We start from the raw sequence: 16175 nt of genomic DNA on the forward strand, positions 1-16175 counted from the left end.
TTTATTAATCTGAGTGATTTGACCCTGGATTATCTTATCAGTTGGAGATTTTACCATGCATGACGTATTTAAGATTGCGTGACATAAACCAAGATTCCTGTCACTCCACCCCTTTTCTTGGAGCAGTCCAACCAGAGAGGTGGAGGTGCCTTTCTTCAATCCCTAAGGCGTACAGGGCCTATACTAGACAAGGGTTTTTTAATGATATAACAAAACCTATGATCACAAAGATAAGACCCTTTGGAGTCCAAGGTAGAGAGAAGGCTAATGATAGACTTGGGGAGAAGAGATGAGATGCAGGGCTGTCAACTCTCCCGGATAAACCGGGAGTCTCCAGATTTTGGACCGTGTCTCCCGGTCTCCAGATTAGAGTATCAAATCTCCCGGATAATCCCCGAAGCTGACCATTTCTTGTCTTGTGAGTCTAGACTTTCACAACCATAAAATTCCAATTATTTCATGTTGTTTGTGTTATTTTATATCGCTAACAAAATCAAAACGTTCCTCATGAACTGTTCTTGCAAGCAGGCCATTGTAATATAAGCGATAATCTGATTGGTCAGAAATAAACCAATCACATCAAATGTTACAAAGCGAAAGACGTCTTTTCGCGCGCTTTTTGACGCGCTGTGACGTCATGTCCCTTCCCTATCAATTCTCCAGATTTGAATATCTTGGGGGTTGACAGCCCTGGAGATGGGGGGAAACATCATCCATTCCTCCACTAAGTCATATAGAATGACCACACCCACCTGGACTGACCAACATCAACATGTAATAAATTTAATATTGAATTCCAAAATTCAAATTATACCAGATTGTAGTTTTATAGAGTCTTGTATATTATGGCCCCAGAAGCCTCATCTTCATAATTCAAAAAAAGAAAAAATGTTATTTCTGGAGCAAATGCTTTGAATCAAATGCTTTCAGGGCATCCTCTAACTATCGAGACTAAACAATCCTCATGGAGATTGATTCAAAAGTAAATGATATTTTATCAAATCAAATTTAAATGTTTTTAGACTTTATTTATTCAAATGCTAAATTCAAATCTAACAATGAGACTCGATACTAAATAGTTGTCTCTTTTTTAGTTAATGCTAAGATAATAGCCTCCAATGCCTTTACTATAGTTACCAAACACAGATGAAGCTGTCAATCACATTACATCTATCCAATCACAACTCTTATGTACTATACTGCATTTTCTGCAAGTACAAATCTAAGTTTTTAGGATCAATTTCATTTTACTTAAGCAATTTTTCTTTTTAGCTCAAATTTTCCCTTCCATTGTAATGTCTAGCAAATTAAAACAATGCTTACAGTAAGTTTAGTAAAAATACTAATCAGAGATTCAGTGTTCTTGTCATTTATGTTGTATTTAGTGAGTGAGTTACATAAAAATAAATCAAGATTTATGCAATTGCTTTGGCTTCAGGTAGAAATCCTTCCCAGTGCTTGATAAGCTGGGTAAAAAAAAAAAAGAACAAAAATATAATTAATTTTTTCAATTCACTTTCTGTTTCATTCATTGTTTCTACTTGAATCTTTTCCTACAACTAGTCTGCGTTCATTTAATTTTTATTCTCCAGGGTTAAAAATAATGGCTGGTCATCAGACAATGTCCGGACAGAATTGAAACTTGTCTGATATTTTTATTGCCATTGGCGTTCCAAGATTATGATGGATTTCAGAGGTTCTTTCGCTCCAGTGCTTCTAGGCTGTAAGTTTGGTGCAGCGAAGAAACCTATGACCAGGAAGCACTGGAGCAAGAGAGTTTCTGGAACCCAGGGTACATAATGATGAACATGCACAGAAAATTACACTCTGTCTGAAATTGGTTTTAGTGTCTGAAAAAATGTTTAGTATGTAAGCTGTTATGTGTTGATGTGAGTTGACCCTCTTCTTGAGCCCATTCACAAATATATTCAAATAATAAGCTAAATTCCCAAGCATTCTAAGGTATATATACAGTATTTATATTTTCCTACCTGTTGCTGTGTTTCCATCATGGCTTCAAGGTATGTAATGATGGCTTGACGGAAGTCCTTTACACGATTTGTCTGCACAATAATGTGAATATAAATTTTAATCATTATTTTGAAATGACAAGATAAACAAATGGGAATTGGGATGGGAATTGGGATGGAGTGGATGGAAGTGGGTGAGAGCATACCAGTTAGTAGTAGTGGGGGAAAGGAAAGGCAATAAATGGGAATTGGATAGGAAAGGTCAACAAAAGTGGAGTAAAAGCAATGAGGGTTTAGTAAATGGTAATAGCAGGGGATAAGAATGGAATGAATATGTTAAACTATGAGAATTAATGGGAATAGCGGGAAGGTGATTAAAAAAAATCATTCGTTATACAGTACCTCAAAGCGTGACATTTCCTTGCGAATGGTTTTTGAGATTTCTTCGAAGTCCTCTTGTCCTTTCTCTACCTTCTGCTCCCACTATACCAGACGAATTAGAAACAAAATTTAGTTATAAGCTTAGATAAGTCAATAACTGTAGTATACCATGAAATACCAGTCATATGCCTACTAGTCTGCTAATATAAGCATTCTTCCAGTTAAGCCCCCTTGTTATAATCCCAACTCTGGTATATAGCATCATCTTTCTAGTTATAAACACTCCAATTTATAACCCCACTAGTCTATTAATACAAACATTCTTCCAGTTATAAGCCCCCCTCTGGTTAATAGCATTATTGGTCCAGTTATGAGCCTCTACTGGTTATAAGCCCACCAAAAAAAAGGGTATAAGCCCAAGGATTTTAACCAGGATTTTAGTGAAGGCCCTTTTTCCATGGCTGCACACTTATCTTAGTTCAAGAATATTTTTCTCACCTCTTTGACCTCCTCTTGTGCTTGAGGTAACTTCTCATTCTTCCCAGCCAACTCTATCTTGACTAAAGCTTCTCTTTTCTTCGTCAAAGTCTGCTGAGCACTCTGCCAGTTACTGTAGGATCTTACACGTTCATGAAAACAAGCCTAAAATACCATGATAGATAAGTACTATAATTCATAGAGGCAGGGCTCAAAATAATGGGAAGCACAGGTGGCGTAGCAGTGAGAGCGCTAGCCTCTCACCAATACAACCGGGTTCGAGTCCCACTGAGCTCGGTGTCGTATGTGAGTAGAGTTGCTTGTTGGTTCTCTCCTGTGCTTCGAGGGTTTTCCGGGTTCTCCAGTTTTCCTCCCTCCATAAAAATCAACTTCTAAATTCCAATTGGAATCCAGTAGAAGAAGAGCCACTCTGTGGGATCCACTTTATAATCCCATTATTATTTATTTATTTATTTTATTATCATTATAATAGTTGTTCAACAGACAATGTCTGCCCAAAATGATCATCATGTCCGTCCATTATTTTCAAGCCTGAGAGGAATTCCATTTAAATCAAGAAATAAAATCTACATGTAATAGTTTAATAATAACAAATAATAATAAAATACCTTCACTGACTGTATAAGACCAATGTAATCCTTTAACAGCTCAGACAACACAAAAAAGTCAGTTTCTGCCTGTAATTAAAAAAATAACGAACAATAAGTCCTATATTTTAATAGTTCAAAAAGTAAGGAAATCGGAAAAGATTCTTAAGGAGTGACAACTAGCATGTACATGGGTTTCCTGTGTGGCTAATTTAAGCTTGATTAAAGTGTTATTAGATCTACTGACATCACTTTATGCAGCACTCTCCTTTCTTCTCAAACTCGATAATAAATTCGCTATAAAAGCAGTGTAAAATTAATTTGAATAACCTTTCTTTGAGGCTCATAACCCTTTATATATATATGATGATGAGGAACTAATAACTTGAATGTGATACCTGTTGGGATTGTAGCTGTTCAATTTTCTCCTCCACTTCAGCTAATTGTGTCAGTGCACGAGAAAGTGATGTATGCTCCTCGGAATTACCTAGTAAATGATAATATCCAAATATTCATTAATAAAATCCATAGACTTTAAGATCCATAAATCTGTCTGTAAGTACGACACTTTTTACCTCAGTAAAGAACGAGAAACATAGGTTGCACCGTCAAAATTAAAATGCTGTTGGGCGTAACAGCATGTGATTATTTAACTGACAAAGTCTAAGAGTGAAGAGTCTGGCATAATAACTATGTACCATTGCATCTAACAACATTGTACTGTACTTTTGATGGCAAAACTTATGTCTCTAAACTTTCTCGTTTCTTACTCAAGAGATAAGCATAGTATCTGGATAATAATAATGTGTTAACAGATCTGATCTATTAAGAAAATTCAAGTCAATACTTACTTAACATGGCAGCACTTTTAGCAAAGCTACCAGTGGTGGTGCTTAGCTCTGGAAATTTAACAGAGAAATACATCATTTTACTACCTTTTATAAGCACAAGAACAAATAATATGCATAACACAATAATATTGATTGGAGGGCATTGGAGGCATAGCAGTTTACTACTTACCTCTCACCGCTGAAGTCCAGGTTCAAGCCCTGACTCAGACTGGATTATAATTATGCGAGTTGAGTTCGTTTATTCACCCTTCATACAACCGGGCCCTGGCATGTTGTTCTCTCTCTTGCCATGAGGGTTTTTCTCTGGGTTCTCCGGTTTTCACCGTAAAAATCAACATGTGAGTTGAGTGTTGTATATTGTGAATATAGGTAGTGGTAGTGCATGTGGAGGGAAATTCATGGTAGAACCCCATACAAGGAATGATGACTGTAAAAAATATAATAAAAAATATACTATAAATACAAATCCTTACCTTTTCTGTTCATTACAAGTAGTTCTACATTGTGATGTAGTTTCTTGAGCTGTTGGTCCAGGGTCTCAATTTGTGCTTGTTTTTCTTCAAACCACTGTTAACAAATAAGCATGTTTCATATACATTACTATTACAGTAATAAACTTAATCTAAGTGTTTATATATGACTTTTTGACTGACCAGCTGACTGACTGAATACTGGTAGACAGATGGACAGATGTCACTGACTGACAAGCTGACCAAACTCACTTGATTGACTTTCTGATTAACTGTCTGACTGACTGATGATTGACTAATGAACTGACTGACAGACAAACAGACTGACAGACAGATTGACAGACTGATTGATAGACTGACTGACTGACTGACTGAATGACTGATGGGCTGACTGATGAACTGACTGATGACTGACTAATGAACTGACTAACAGATTGACTGAATGACTGAATGGCCAACTGACTGATGGACATACTAAGTGAAAACTGATAAAGAGTCAATGCAGTACCTGATCAGACTCAGACATCTTTGTAGTAAGATTAAACATAGTATCCCCAACAGACTTTACAAAGCGCTTTATTCCTCCACCACTCAGAGCAGCCGTATCTTTTGCTCTTGGAAGCTAATAAATAATATTGATAATTAAAACTGAACAGTAACATAACGCTGATTTCATGTGGGGGAAAATATTGCATATTTGTACCACATTTTCGAGTGAATTTTTTAAAATAAACTTTAACTGTATTACCTGTGCATAAATAATATAGAACAGTATCTTGTACTGTTAACATCATTAACAGTGCAAGTGGGTGCTGTTTGTTTACCTCTAATTCAATAACAGAGGGCCAAAAATAATGGCTACTCAATGGCCAGACATGATGACTGGTAACATCAGACTGTAACCAGTTATTTAGGGCAGTCAATGTGACCAGTCAATGTGACCAGTCAAGAGGGTGAGCCTAAGAATCATTTGGACGGACAAGTTAGTGACAACTTTGACTAAATATTATCCATTTACCGGCCATTATTTTTTGCCCTGATTAGCTCTCTAGTCATAATAATAGGAAGATGTCAAACTTTATACCATTTCAGCTTCCAGAAACTGTCTAAAGTCTGGATCTGCTCTAAGAGACGGATGAGCTGCAATGCGGTTCATAAACCTAGAGAGAATTTTGTAAAACATTCATGATTTTGCAGGTGAAGAGTAAATTATGACATTTGATAGAGAAATGTCTTGTTTGAGCAGGTTTCCTACTAACTGATTATTCCAAGGGTTTTCAAGAAAAGCTACAAATGTTTGAATCAGTGATTTGATATTTTGGTACCTCCTAGTTACAGTACCTCTTCATACTTGTGGCTAATTTAATTGAATAATCTCTCTCTAGACTAATAACTTACAACTGCATCTGCAATCTTCAAGGATTAAACATTGCATTCTTTTTCAAAGGCTTTTAAATGAACAGCACAAATCCTATTCATATTATCCTAACCTTTCAAGAAGAGCTTTCCTCCTGTCTACAAATTCTTTAGATTTTTCTTCCTCCTTGCCAAACTTGACTTTACCCATGCCTTATGACCAAAAAACAGAACAAAAGAAATGAGAGACAAGAATAACTAAAAGACTGCTTACAACCATTGGAGGTTGGCAGTCTTAGATTTCAAATTAAAGTTGACTAGTAGGAACAAGACTAAAAGTGGGGGACCGATAATAAAGACATCTTGGTTGATCTAGCAAGAGAAGCTTGATGAAAAATGCTTTGTATAGTCAACCAACATGGCGGCTAGGACGTAACATGCTCCCCAAGAATTGAAAATTTCATGGAATGTATGTGTATGCGTGTTGAGGGGGCTTGAGACTTATTTTGCCAGCCCCTTCCTCTCTGCCGTTTATGAACTAATGAAAAATTTAAAATTAACATCCAGGTTTATTTTCTCACCAAGAACAGATTTTTCTGGAGCTGGAGGGACAACTCGGCCAAGATGAAGGTACTTGCTTGACAATCTCTCATGCAGACCAAGAAAATCACTGAACCTTCTCTTTACAGTTGTAGTCGGACTCTTGAATTCTGGCATACTTGTCTGGAAATAAATGGTGATTACTTTTAAATACTCATTTAAACTGTCATCGAGAGCCTATGCTTATCATGAAGGGGAAAAATGCACATGTGCATATTATGTGCAGTTATAAAGAAAACACACAAAATTGGCAGAAATGGAGAGAATCATTAGGAAAAGCACAATATGCACAACGTCATCTTGGTTGGTTACAAAAGCAAAACAGAAAGTGTGCATACATGCAGTATACTGTCACAAAGCATGTGAACCCAACCAATCAGAATGCAAGAATCACAACAGTTATCTTATAATATCAAATAGCAGTGTTTACTCACATTAGTTATTACACTGTAGACCATGTATGCATTCATACCATCACCTAGAAAGATCAAACACAGTTAAAACATGCTTGGCACTAAATTTTGAAAATTTATTACAAAGACTATTAACTTTGCTAAAAATAAAAACACCTAGATACTTACCAACTTTCTCTGGATCCATGACTTTGATTTCCAAGTCAAATGTATCTGTTTCCTCTTCAACATCTTCTTCTTCTTCCTTATTTTTGAGACATGGCAATAAAATAAAATAAATAATGAGATGAATATATATAGTGGGATACACGATACAGCCTCTCAGATTTCAAGACCTTTTTGATTGATCTAGTTTTCTTTGTTAACAAAAAAATGTCGCTTGGACTTATAAGAATATTATTTTACATCTAAAAAGATTTATATTTATAGACTTAGCTGTCAAATGGTTGGAAAAAACACACACCCTACAACGGGGTACTACTCTTCCCAGTAGACCATTACACCCCACGTTTTTTCAACCCATCCAGAGGAGCTTTTAAACCCGCCTGTGGCTGAGAAAAATTGATTGTGTGATCGCATTTCGTGTACCACGTGATGAGCTTTTTGATGTACCACATGATCAAAATTTGACAACGCCAACAAATTTTGATCACGTGGTAAGCTCATCACGTGGTACACAAAATGCAATCACGCAATCAATTTTTCTCAGCCGTGGGCGGGTTCAAAAGCTCCTCTGGATGGGTTGAAAAAACGTGGGGTGTAACGGTCTACTGGGAAGAGTAGTACCCCTCCCCTAGTTTTTGATCTTGCATTCTTTCAAGAGATAGACATTTATAAACTTTAAATCTACAGAATCTCTAAATACTAGGTTTTCACTTTCTACAAAAGTATAGAAACAGAAACCAATTTTCTAAAAGCAATATAGAGATACTCTTTGGAGTTTCGCTTGCGATTAATGACTGAAATCTAAGCTCAATAGAGTAACGTTATAGCACAACTACAACGCCAGAACGGAGAAGTATTCAAAGCTTAAGAGCAAAAAATTAAGTATTTTTTCAGAGCCTATTTTACCTCTGGCTTAGGCTTTGGTTTATCTTCTTTCTTAGGAGCTTCTTCAGGTTCGGATAAGTTTGTGACATCGACCGAGGCAGCTCCTTGAGGTTCGTCTTTTGACTTCTCATCCGGAGTCTCTTCTTCACTTTGCTTTTCCTCCGTTTTCTCTACGTCCACCTTTGCAGGCTCACTCTCTTCCTTGTCATCAGAGTCTAAAGATATCTCGGTAGTATCTCCAAAGGGATTAGGTGACGGTTCTTGAGTTTCCTCTTGTGGAGAAGGTTCATCGTCAAAGAGAGCTGGAGCCTCACTATCCGCCATCTTGACTCCTGGTACCGCGAAGTCACGTGCACAAGCTGTTCTGTTATATGATTCATGGAAAGCAGCTTTTCAACTTACTGGGGTGGGGTAAGGGACGAAACAAAATGAGCTTTTATCGATTTTATTAAGAAAAGGGGTGGGAGTTTGTGAAAAGAAAGTTCAATGGAGATGAAGCATCTTAGATAAATTAATAATTATTTCCATTTTGCCATATCAGCTTTATATCAACAATATTTATACAGGGATGTTTCATTTAGCAGAGCTAGTTTAAAGAGAGTCCTGTGAAAATACAATAAAAACAACAACAATATACAAATAAAACAAAAACAAAGTACAATAAAAGAAATATTGTACAAACGATCTGCAAAAAATATATAACTAACTTTATTTGGATACATAGCTTGTTGTGTCAATTTTTTTAAATTACAGATCATAAAGAAAAAAAGATAACATAACAGTTTGGAAGACCTACAAAAGACAAGCCACTTTTTAGAGAAGAGTGCAGTTGTCAGATGGATAAGGAAAAACTGTAAATATTTGGGGAAATAGTAAATGAGGAGTGGATAGTTCAGTGGGGGTGGGGGTGGTTGTGGAGGGGGGGGGGGGGGAAAGGAAAATGGGACATAGGGCCCTCTACTCCAAGTGCCGACTGATATTTCAACTGAAAGAAAGCATACTAAAGAGTACAAAATAAATATATGGTATAAGACCTATTTTATTTCAAATATGCTAAATTCACAGTATCTATAGAGATAAATAATTCAATGATTACAGTAATGATCCTAGTAAATCTAATTTATATATAGTAATTCTTCCATAGAAGTCTGTACTTTTTGAAAATGTGATCTTCAAGACTTGAAAAGAATTTTTAGAATTAACTGGAAATATCTGGTACAAAGTGTTAAGTGAAAATTTGGCATTTTGTATCTTAAAATTTATTCCATATTAAAATCATTAATTATATAATAATATCAAATAATAAAGGAACAATGAAAAAATGGAAAAGAAAATAAAGGAAAAGAAAAATGAGAGTATGAATGTAAGTGAAAGAATGAGAGGAGAAATGAATGTGAAAGAATGAGCATGAGGTGAGAGAAAGAAGAAAAGAGCAGAAAAGATGGGGTAAAGGTGAATAAATAGCACACTACCGTTTTACAAATACATTTACTCAAGGATACTTGTAATGTATTGACATCGTCTGGATAAAATTGATGAAACATAGATAAACTTTTAGTAGAATCTCCTCCCTCTATTTGACAATCACAACCAACGAATCCTCCTTGGAACTGAATTTGGATTTCCTTCAGTTGAACATTTCTTGAGAAATCAAAAACTATGAATTGAGGACTTCCCTATAAAATAGATGACATTTTTATTTGATAAAAAATGTGATTTGGATAGTTTTTTGTGTGATTAGATAGATTAATTAAGTTTGGGATGGACTGTCACGTTAAACAGCATTATTTTCCCCCCTCCCCCCCACAGCCATTTTTGGGGAGCAATGAATTGTAAAGACCCTGAAACATGTGGGGATACTATACCACCATTAAGTGGCTCATTTTAAAATGCCATCAAATGCAGTGAGACGCTTTGGGTAGGATGCATCCATGCAATTTTTGCATCCTGAGGTTGAGGAAAAACTGGTTTGAGCTGGCATTGCAGTGCATTTTGGGGCTGTTTAGGTATCATTTTCCAAGATGGCACCAATTGATGGGCTCCCTGTGTAATTCAGAACCTCACCTGATCAGAATTCCAGCAAGTTTCTTCTTTGCCATCAAACATAAATTTCTTTCCATATTCTTTAACGTCTCTATTAAGAACTGAACTCACTCTGGATAAAAGAATATCGTAGCATAATTTTCTCATTTCCAACTAAATTATTCTTGGTAGATATTTTACAAGACTTTTGGGCGCGACTACTTCTCAAACGAGCCCTAGTATTAAAATATCTATCTGCTTCCCAAATTTATGTAAAAGAAGGTCAAAAACTTACTTTATTTTTGTGTTTTCTTGTATCAATGATACTACTGGTCCGTCCGCCATCTTGGATTACAGGGACATTATATTTGAGGAGGTCAATCATATGTGCTTATACTGTACCTATACCCAGTTTCCTCTCGTCCTTTCAAACAACAATGCAGCGTCAACAAAAATGTCGGTCAACTACGCTTCAGGTTTATCAGACTATCCAAATAAAGGAAAATGCGGCCTTCCCGAGGTAAAAGGAACTTAAAAATTGAATAGGATAACATTAAGTACTTATACTAACAAATGGTATTTGTTTTTTTCTGTAGCGTTTTGATTCTAGCGACGATTTGGACTCCAAAGTTTCCCTTCTCGTCGACTTGCTTCGAACTTCCAAACATGCTATCGTTCATACAGGAGCCGGCATTAGTACTTCTTCTGGTATTCCAGACTTTCGAGGGCCTAACGGAGTGTGGACATTGGAAGAAAAAGGGTTAGCTCCCAATTTCGATGTTTCTTTTGATAGCGCAGCGCCTTCATTAACTCACATGGCTTTAATAAAGTTGGAAGAAGTCGGTCTCGTAAAGTACATTGTGAGTCAAAATGTTGATGGCCTTCACTTGAAGTCTGGATTCCCTAGGTAAAATTTTTATTCTTTTGAAATAAGTTTTTAAATAATTTTATATGTATAAAACAGATAAAAGAATTGAGCATCATATCTTTTCTCAAGAATCATTCCTTCCCACTAATCCTCTTTTTTCATTTTACTTTTTTTCTCATGGCAGATCTAAACTTTCTGAGCTGCATGGTAACATGTTTGTCGATAAATGCGATAAATGTGGTAAAGAATACATTAGAAAGACAGCTACGACATCAGTTGGACAGAAGAGGACAGGAAAATCATGTGTGCAACAACGAAGACGTGGAACATGCAGGTATTACACACACACACACAAGTGCTTCAATTTTGAAGTTTCTTGTTCAAATTTCCTTTCCTTGAGTCCATCCAGTTGTTGTTGCTGCTGTTGTTCTTGCTGTTGATGATATCGTTGTTGTTCCTGCTGCTGCTGTTGTTGTTGCTGCTGTTGTTGCTGCTGCTTTTATTGCTGTTGTTTTTGTTGTTGCTGATGCTGTTGCTGCTGTTCAGTTATAAATGCTGCTGCTGCTCTCATTGTTGTGTTGTTGCAGCCGCTGCTGTCTTTGCTTAGTTGTCACCATTGCTAATGTAGTTGTTGTGGTTTTTTTTGCTAAATGCTGTCATTGTTGTTTTTGCTGCTGCTGCTGCTGCTGTTGTAATTCCTTAAAAGCCTATCATTTCATATGGCATTCAAACTAGCCTACTCTATCTATCAACAGGGGGAAGCTGTGTGATACAATATTGGACTGGGAAGCTAATCTACCATACGATGACCTCTTAGCAGCTGAACAGCGATCAAGGTACATTACTTATGGAAGTCTTCCTTAGAATACTAGAACAGTTTGTTACCTTTACATTGGAGAATGTTAGAATAGAGGCAGAAGTTGTGGATGTGATGTTAACAGTAATGTAACAAAACATGTCTTTGTCTTCACAGACAGTCAGACCTCTCCTTATGTCTCGGCACATCACTCCAGATTCTTCCAAGTGGAAATCTTCCATTGATAACTAAAAAGAATGGTGGCAAAATAGTAATTGTCAATTTGCAAAAAACCAAACATGTAAGTTTTGAAAACCCTTGATATTCTCTGATAATTTTGGCATATTTTTTTAGTTACTATGGTAATCAGTCTCATTGGTAACCAGTTCATTTGCCTAGTCTAGTTTAGGGTAGGCTAGTCAGTTGGTTACTATAGAAACTAAATCAGCTGACCATTTCGAATGTTCCTTTCAAGTCTGTTATTTTTAGTGGAAACCATGGCAACCTTGTATTTGGTTACTATGGAAACCAAATAATTTTCCAATTCATTGTAATAGGGCATTCTATATACCATGGTATATAATATGCAGCCCGTAAAGTCCTTCACTGCAATGCACTATATAAGAACCCCATTATTGTTATTATTATGATATCTTTATAGGTCTTTTCTGAGTTCAATAAACAGGATGCATTCTGGTCTAGCTACAGCAAAAACAACAAAAGATGTTAGTACCCAAGCTATACCACAATGCACCATGTTCAGCATCTCAAATTAATTTAGCATCTTAACACCACATTCATGATCTCCAACTACAGTACTATATTACTTTTTCACTAGGATAAGAAAGCAGATTTGAAAATCAACTATTATGTTGACGAAGTCATGAAAAGAGTGATGAAAATGCTAGGTTTAGAAATACCAGCGTACAAAGGATTCCACCCAGAAAACGATCCAAGACTGTGCAATAGTGTCTTGAAAACAGAGGATAGTGATGAGGAGAGTTCTGAGGATGAAATTGAAGACAAGAGTACAGTAAAACTAGAAGATAGAGGTACCAGTAAATTAGAGAAAACTAAAAATTCTCAAAGCAATGGTGAACATATTACAGAATTTATGGAAGGTTCGACACAAAAACTTGAAAATTTAAAACGGGAACCTCTGAATGATGCTGAAAAATTTAGTTTAGATATAGACAAAGGTGGTCAAAATGATAAAGAAGATAGCATCTCTGACGTCAAGAGGCAAAAACTTGACGTGAATATGTGAATAGGTGGGGCAGTTCTTACTATATTTAAACTAATATGGAATTGAACTGAAAATGGGAAAATTAGCTGGGAAATGGGTGTTTTTTATGAGATATATTCGTGACTGTTCGAGCATCTATTCTTATTCATACTTCATTCATTCATTCATTCATTCATTTTGACTTGGAAACAATCTGTGGTACCATAGGGCAATTTCGATACAGCTGATGTTTGATATGAATATATTTTTCAAGTTCTCATTCATATTTCTTTCATTCATTTCTCATTTCAAAGCTAAAAAATATATGTAACACAGGCCTTGTTACTGCTGATGTTCCAGTCTCAATAGAGATACGCTTTTCTAACTTTCATTCGTTTTTCATTTTTATACAATTTCAAAACAATTGTGGTTAAACAATGACCACCTGTCGAAGGGAAGCTTTATTTATTTATTTGCAAGAGTAAGGAACAAAAATATGTAATTTCAGAATTTTTCCAATGAATAAGCTTGTCAAATCCCAGAGCACTTAGCCATTGAGCCGTTGACATGAAATTGACATGTTTGTTTCCTAAGAATTGCAAATTTCTAACAATGTATTTAAGATGTCATAAAATATGATTCTACTTTCGCTAATTTTTCATTAATTGCTTTTATCGTGACTCCCAAGATCACAGCATCAATGGATGTAATTAGAGCTATTTAACCAAATATTTAATCATCTTGACATGTGCATTTGACATGGTTTTCAAATAGTCATATCATTGTCACTCCTTATCCAAGAGCTGCTGTCATAGAAAATAGATTTTTACCAAAAATTTTCGTGTTTCGACCCGATAAACCTGTTAAGGCTACAAAAGCAAGGTATTTTTTTTCGTTTGTTTGTTTGTGTTTGTCAGTTTTGTGTCTGAAAAATTTCACCTTTCAAAATATACCCCATATTTCTAGGTATGAATAATAACACGATGATTGCAATATACTACGTTATAGGTGATACTCAACCACGCAATTCGTCATTTACTGAGTTATTTTTGTGGACGCCTACAGAAGATCTACAAATATGGTTACGCCATAGCGCTGTGACCATCAACATACCTCAAAAGGCGCTTGCGTAGTCCACACCATGAAAAATAACTGCGTCATTAGACAGTTTTGGAAATATGTGTTACGCCATTCTTGAGACATGTTGCTTAGCGGTTGCGTGAGGGGGTGTAATCATGTTTACATCATATTAATCTTAACCTCTCAAATCACAAGTACAACCCTTAGTAACAAGTACAAATATTGAGGTGTATGTTGAGCATCGGTATTGTAAACCAGAGTTCTGTTTTGAAAGTTTTTGTCCATTGTTTGATTCCTTGAAGCATTCCTAAAGCCCCATTTACACTGGCGATTTTTGCTGCATTTTGTGTGGCAATTTTCGGAAATATGAAATCTTTTGTCTCACCCTTCAAAAGAGACATTCGTCTAGGAAAATCCTGGTATCCTGAAAAAACTTTACAAGTAAATTCTTTACCCTTATTTATTATGGACAAAATCGCAACAAAAACAAAAAAACAAAAATCGCCGCAAAAATCGCTAGTGTAAACGGAGTTTTAAAGAGCCATAGGCGCGATTGCATGGAGCATTGGAGCGTGTAACCTACAGCGCAATTCAAAAGTAGAATTCGTTCCTACTTTTGGCAAAGATCGCGTCTCTGTTGCACCGTGTAGATACTTTTGCAACTTGTGTCGCAACATTATTGGGGAAACTACTATGTGTAATCGCGCCTTTAAAGATGTTGGTCGCGTACGAGCCAGGCGGCGATGACGTAATGTGCAAACGCGGAATTTTGTTAAAGAAGTTCCCAAGATAGCAAAAACAAAACAACTCCTTTTCTCTACTTTAATATTTTTATTTTAACTTTATTTTTTTTATCATTAAGTTTATTTTAGCAGATAAATGTAAACTGTGGGCTGCATTTGGAGTATAAATTTCCCAGTAAGTATCGATATTTACAGCTTTTTTTCTACAGCAGATTTCGTTTGAGTAGAAAATTGACGACAATTTGACAATCAAATGGCTTTCTCTCTTGTATGGTCCAATCAAAATGTGAGAAAAAGCCTAGCAACCAGTCACAGCGCTCGCACCATGATTTTAAAATGGCTTCGTCTCTGGACCAATAAGAGAGCGGAAAGAATTACACACCGACCAATCACAGTGTTCGAAATATGACTTTCGATAATTCTCGCTTTGAATCAATCAGAAAGCCTTTCAATCAGAGTAACGCTCGTTTTCGACTCAAACGAAATTGCTTAATCTATTTGTTTTTGTGGTATTTGTTAGAATTTTCCCAAAGTTCTTTAAAAACGATAAAAATTATTTATCACTGGCCGATAAACCCGTTAGCTGATAGAAAAAGCTTGTCATAGAATAATATAACAAGGTATAAAACTATTCACAAATATCAGCATAAGAAAAGTAAGCCGCTTCTTGCAGTAACTTGTTTAATCTTTTTTCTAATTTTTTCAGTATTCTTATTTTTGTTTATAAAGTATCGTTAATAAAGTGTTTTCTTTTGGTTAGAAAGATGACTTGGTCGATCGGAACTCGCCTCAGTGGTTCTCGACCAAGGCACAGTAATTTTCGGGATTTTGTTTTGTTTTGCGTTGCTTTGAGCAGGATTAACAAGGCTTCCCTATGTGCTATGCGCAGATTCTAATTACATATGTAGGACCTGGAATTTTAAGCAGTTATGATTCTGCCCAGGGTCTCATGCCTTAGTAGTATCGTACATGTCACGTGACTATGCGTTATGTCACGTGACCATGCTATAAGTCACGTGACTATTAGATATAGATATCTCTTGCTAACCCACTTTGCAGCCCAGTGAATATTTCGATTCTAAAATCGTCAAATAAACTGACTTCCAAGCTAGAGATTGAATACCAGCTTCTATCTCTCATTCTATTCAGTTTAAACAGCAATCTAACCTATATCACACCTTAGATCTAACCCTTGTACATATACGGTTACGCCTCTCTAGCATAAATACATACACTGTACTGATTACCATGTATGGAATCTCATT

At 36.0% G+C, this 16175-nt stretch overlaps 3 protein-coding genes across 4 annotated transcripts; 1 reads left to right on the top strand and 2 right to left on the bottom strand.

Annotated features, from left to right (window-relative positions):
- Positions 1-1015: 1015 nt before the first annotated feature.
- Positions 1016-8533, bottom strand: LOC116297462 (sorting nexin-2). Its single transcript, XM_031705685.2, has 15 exons — positions 8198-8533; positions 7295-7370; positions 7148-7191; positions 6695-6836; positions 6248-6326; positions 5842-5917; positions 5266-5379; positions 4761-4854; positions 4288-4335; positions 3835-3923; positions 3458-3526; positions 2850-2993; positions 2373-2453; positions 1992-2063; positions 1016-1466 (listed from the first exon to the last, which is right to left on the bottom strand). The coding sequence occupies exons 1-15, from the start codon at positions 8498-8500 to the stop codon at positions 1416-1418; spliced, it is 1482 nt and encodes a 493-aa protein (XP_031561545.1). The 5' UTR covers positions 8501-8533; the 3' UTR covers positions 1016-1415.
- A 664-nt stretch (positions 8534-9197) lies between these two features.
- On the bottom strand, positions 9198-10559 carry LOC116297463 (nuclear receptor 2C2-associated protein-like). The gene is made up of 4 exons (XM_031705686.2): positions 10494-10559; positions 10241-10331; positions 9679-9852; positions 9198-9388 (listed from the first exon to the last, which is right to left on the bottom strand). The coding sequence occupies exons 1-4, from the start codon at positions 10541-10543 to the stop codon at positions 9269-9271; spliced, it is 435 nt and encodes a 144-aa protein (XP_031561546.1). The 5' UTR covers positions 10544-10559; the 3' UTR covers positions 9198-9268.
- Positions 10560-10642: 83 nt separating this feature from the next.
- Positions 10643-16030, top strand: LOC116297460 (NAD-dependent protein deacylase sirtuin-6). 2 transcript variants are annotated; one of them, XM_031705683.2, is made up of 6 exons: positions 10643-10718; positions 10795-11105; positions 11251-11400; positions 11822-11902; positions 12040-12163; positions 12701-16030. In XM_031705683.2, the coding sequence occupies exons 1-6, from the start codon at positions 10653-10655 to the stop codon at positions 13127-13129; spliced, it is 1161 nt and encodes a 386-aa protein (XP_031561543.2). In that variant the 5' UTR covers positions 10643-10652; the 3' UTR covers positions 13130-16030. The 2 variants fall into 2 exon arrangements, with proteins under 2 accessions (XP_031561543.2, XP_088893613.1); XM_089037487.1 differs by lacking the exon at positions 12701-16030 and adding an exon at positions 12524-12674.
- Positions 16031-16175: the final 145 nt, after the last annotated feature.

This window comes from Actinia tenebrosa, unplaced genomic scaffold, assembly GCF_029948245.1.
Source record: "Actinia tenebrosa isolate PJP-AT-01 unplaced genomic scaffold, QUT_ActTen_1.0 PGA_scaffold0__85_contigs__length_37466705, whole genome shotgun sequence".
Lineage (NCBI taxonomy): Eukaryota > Metazoa > Cnidaria > Anthozoa > Actiniaria > Actiniidae > Actinia > Actinia tenebrosa.

What these genes read in the sequence shown, in the direction of transcription:
- LOC116297462 (XM_031705685.2), bottom strand. Translation starts at nt 8,500, where the DNA reads ATGGCGGATAGTGAGGCTCCAGCTCTCTTTGACGATGAACCTTCTCCA. An exon ending in AACCAAAGCCTAAGCCAGAG is followed by an intron (nt 7,371 to 8,197) that starts GTAAAATAGGCT and finishes CTCAAAAATAAG; the next exon opens with GAAGAAGAAGAAGATGTTGA. An exon ending in GTCTTATACAGTCAGTGAAG is followed by an intron (nt 2,994 to 3,457) that starts GTATTTTATTAT and finishes ATGGTATTTTAG; the next exon opens with GCTTGTTTTCATGAACGTGT.
- LOC116297460 (XM_031705683.2), top strand. Translation starts at nt 10,653, where the DNA reads ATGTCGGTCAACTACGCTTCAGGTTTATCAGACTATCCAAATAAAGGA. An exon ending in GAAAATGCGGCCTTCCCGAG is followed by an intron (nt 10,719 to 10,794) that starts GTAAAAGGAACT and finishes TTTTTTCTGTAG; the next exon opens with CGTTTTGATTCTAGCGACGA. An exon ending in ATTTGCAAAAAACCAAACAT is followed by an intron (nt 12,164 to 12,700) that starts GTAAGTTTTGAA and finishes CTTTTTCACTAG; the next exon opens with GATAAGAAAGCAGATTTGAA.
- LOC116297463 (XM_031705686.2), bottom strand. Translation starts at nt 10,543, where the DNA reads ATGGCGGACGGACCAGTAGTATCATTGATACAAGAAAACACAAAAATA. An exon ending in CAAGAAAACACAAAAATAAA is followed by an intron (nt 10,332 to 10,493) that starts GTAAGTTTTTGA and finishes TCTTTTATCCAG; the next exon opens with AGTGAGTTCAGTTCTTAATA. An exon ending in ACGATGTCAATACATTACAA is followed by an intron (nt 9,389 to 9,678) that starts GTATCCTTGAGT and finishes ACTTTGTACCAG; the next exon opens with ATATTTCCAGTTAATTCTAA.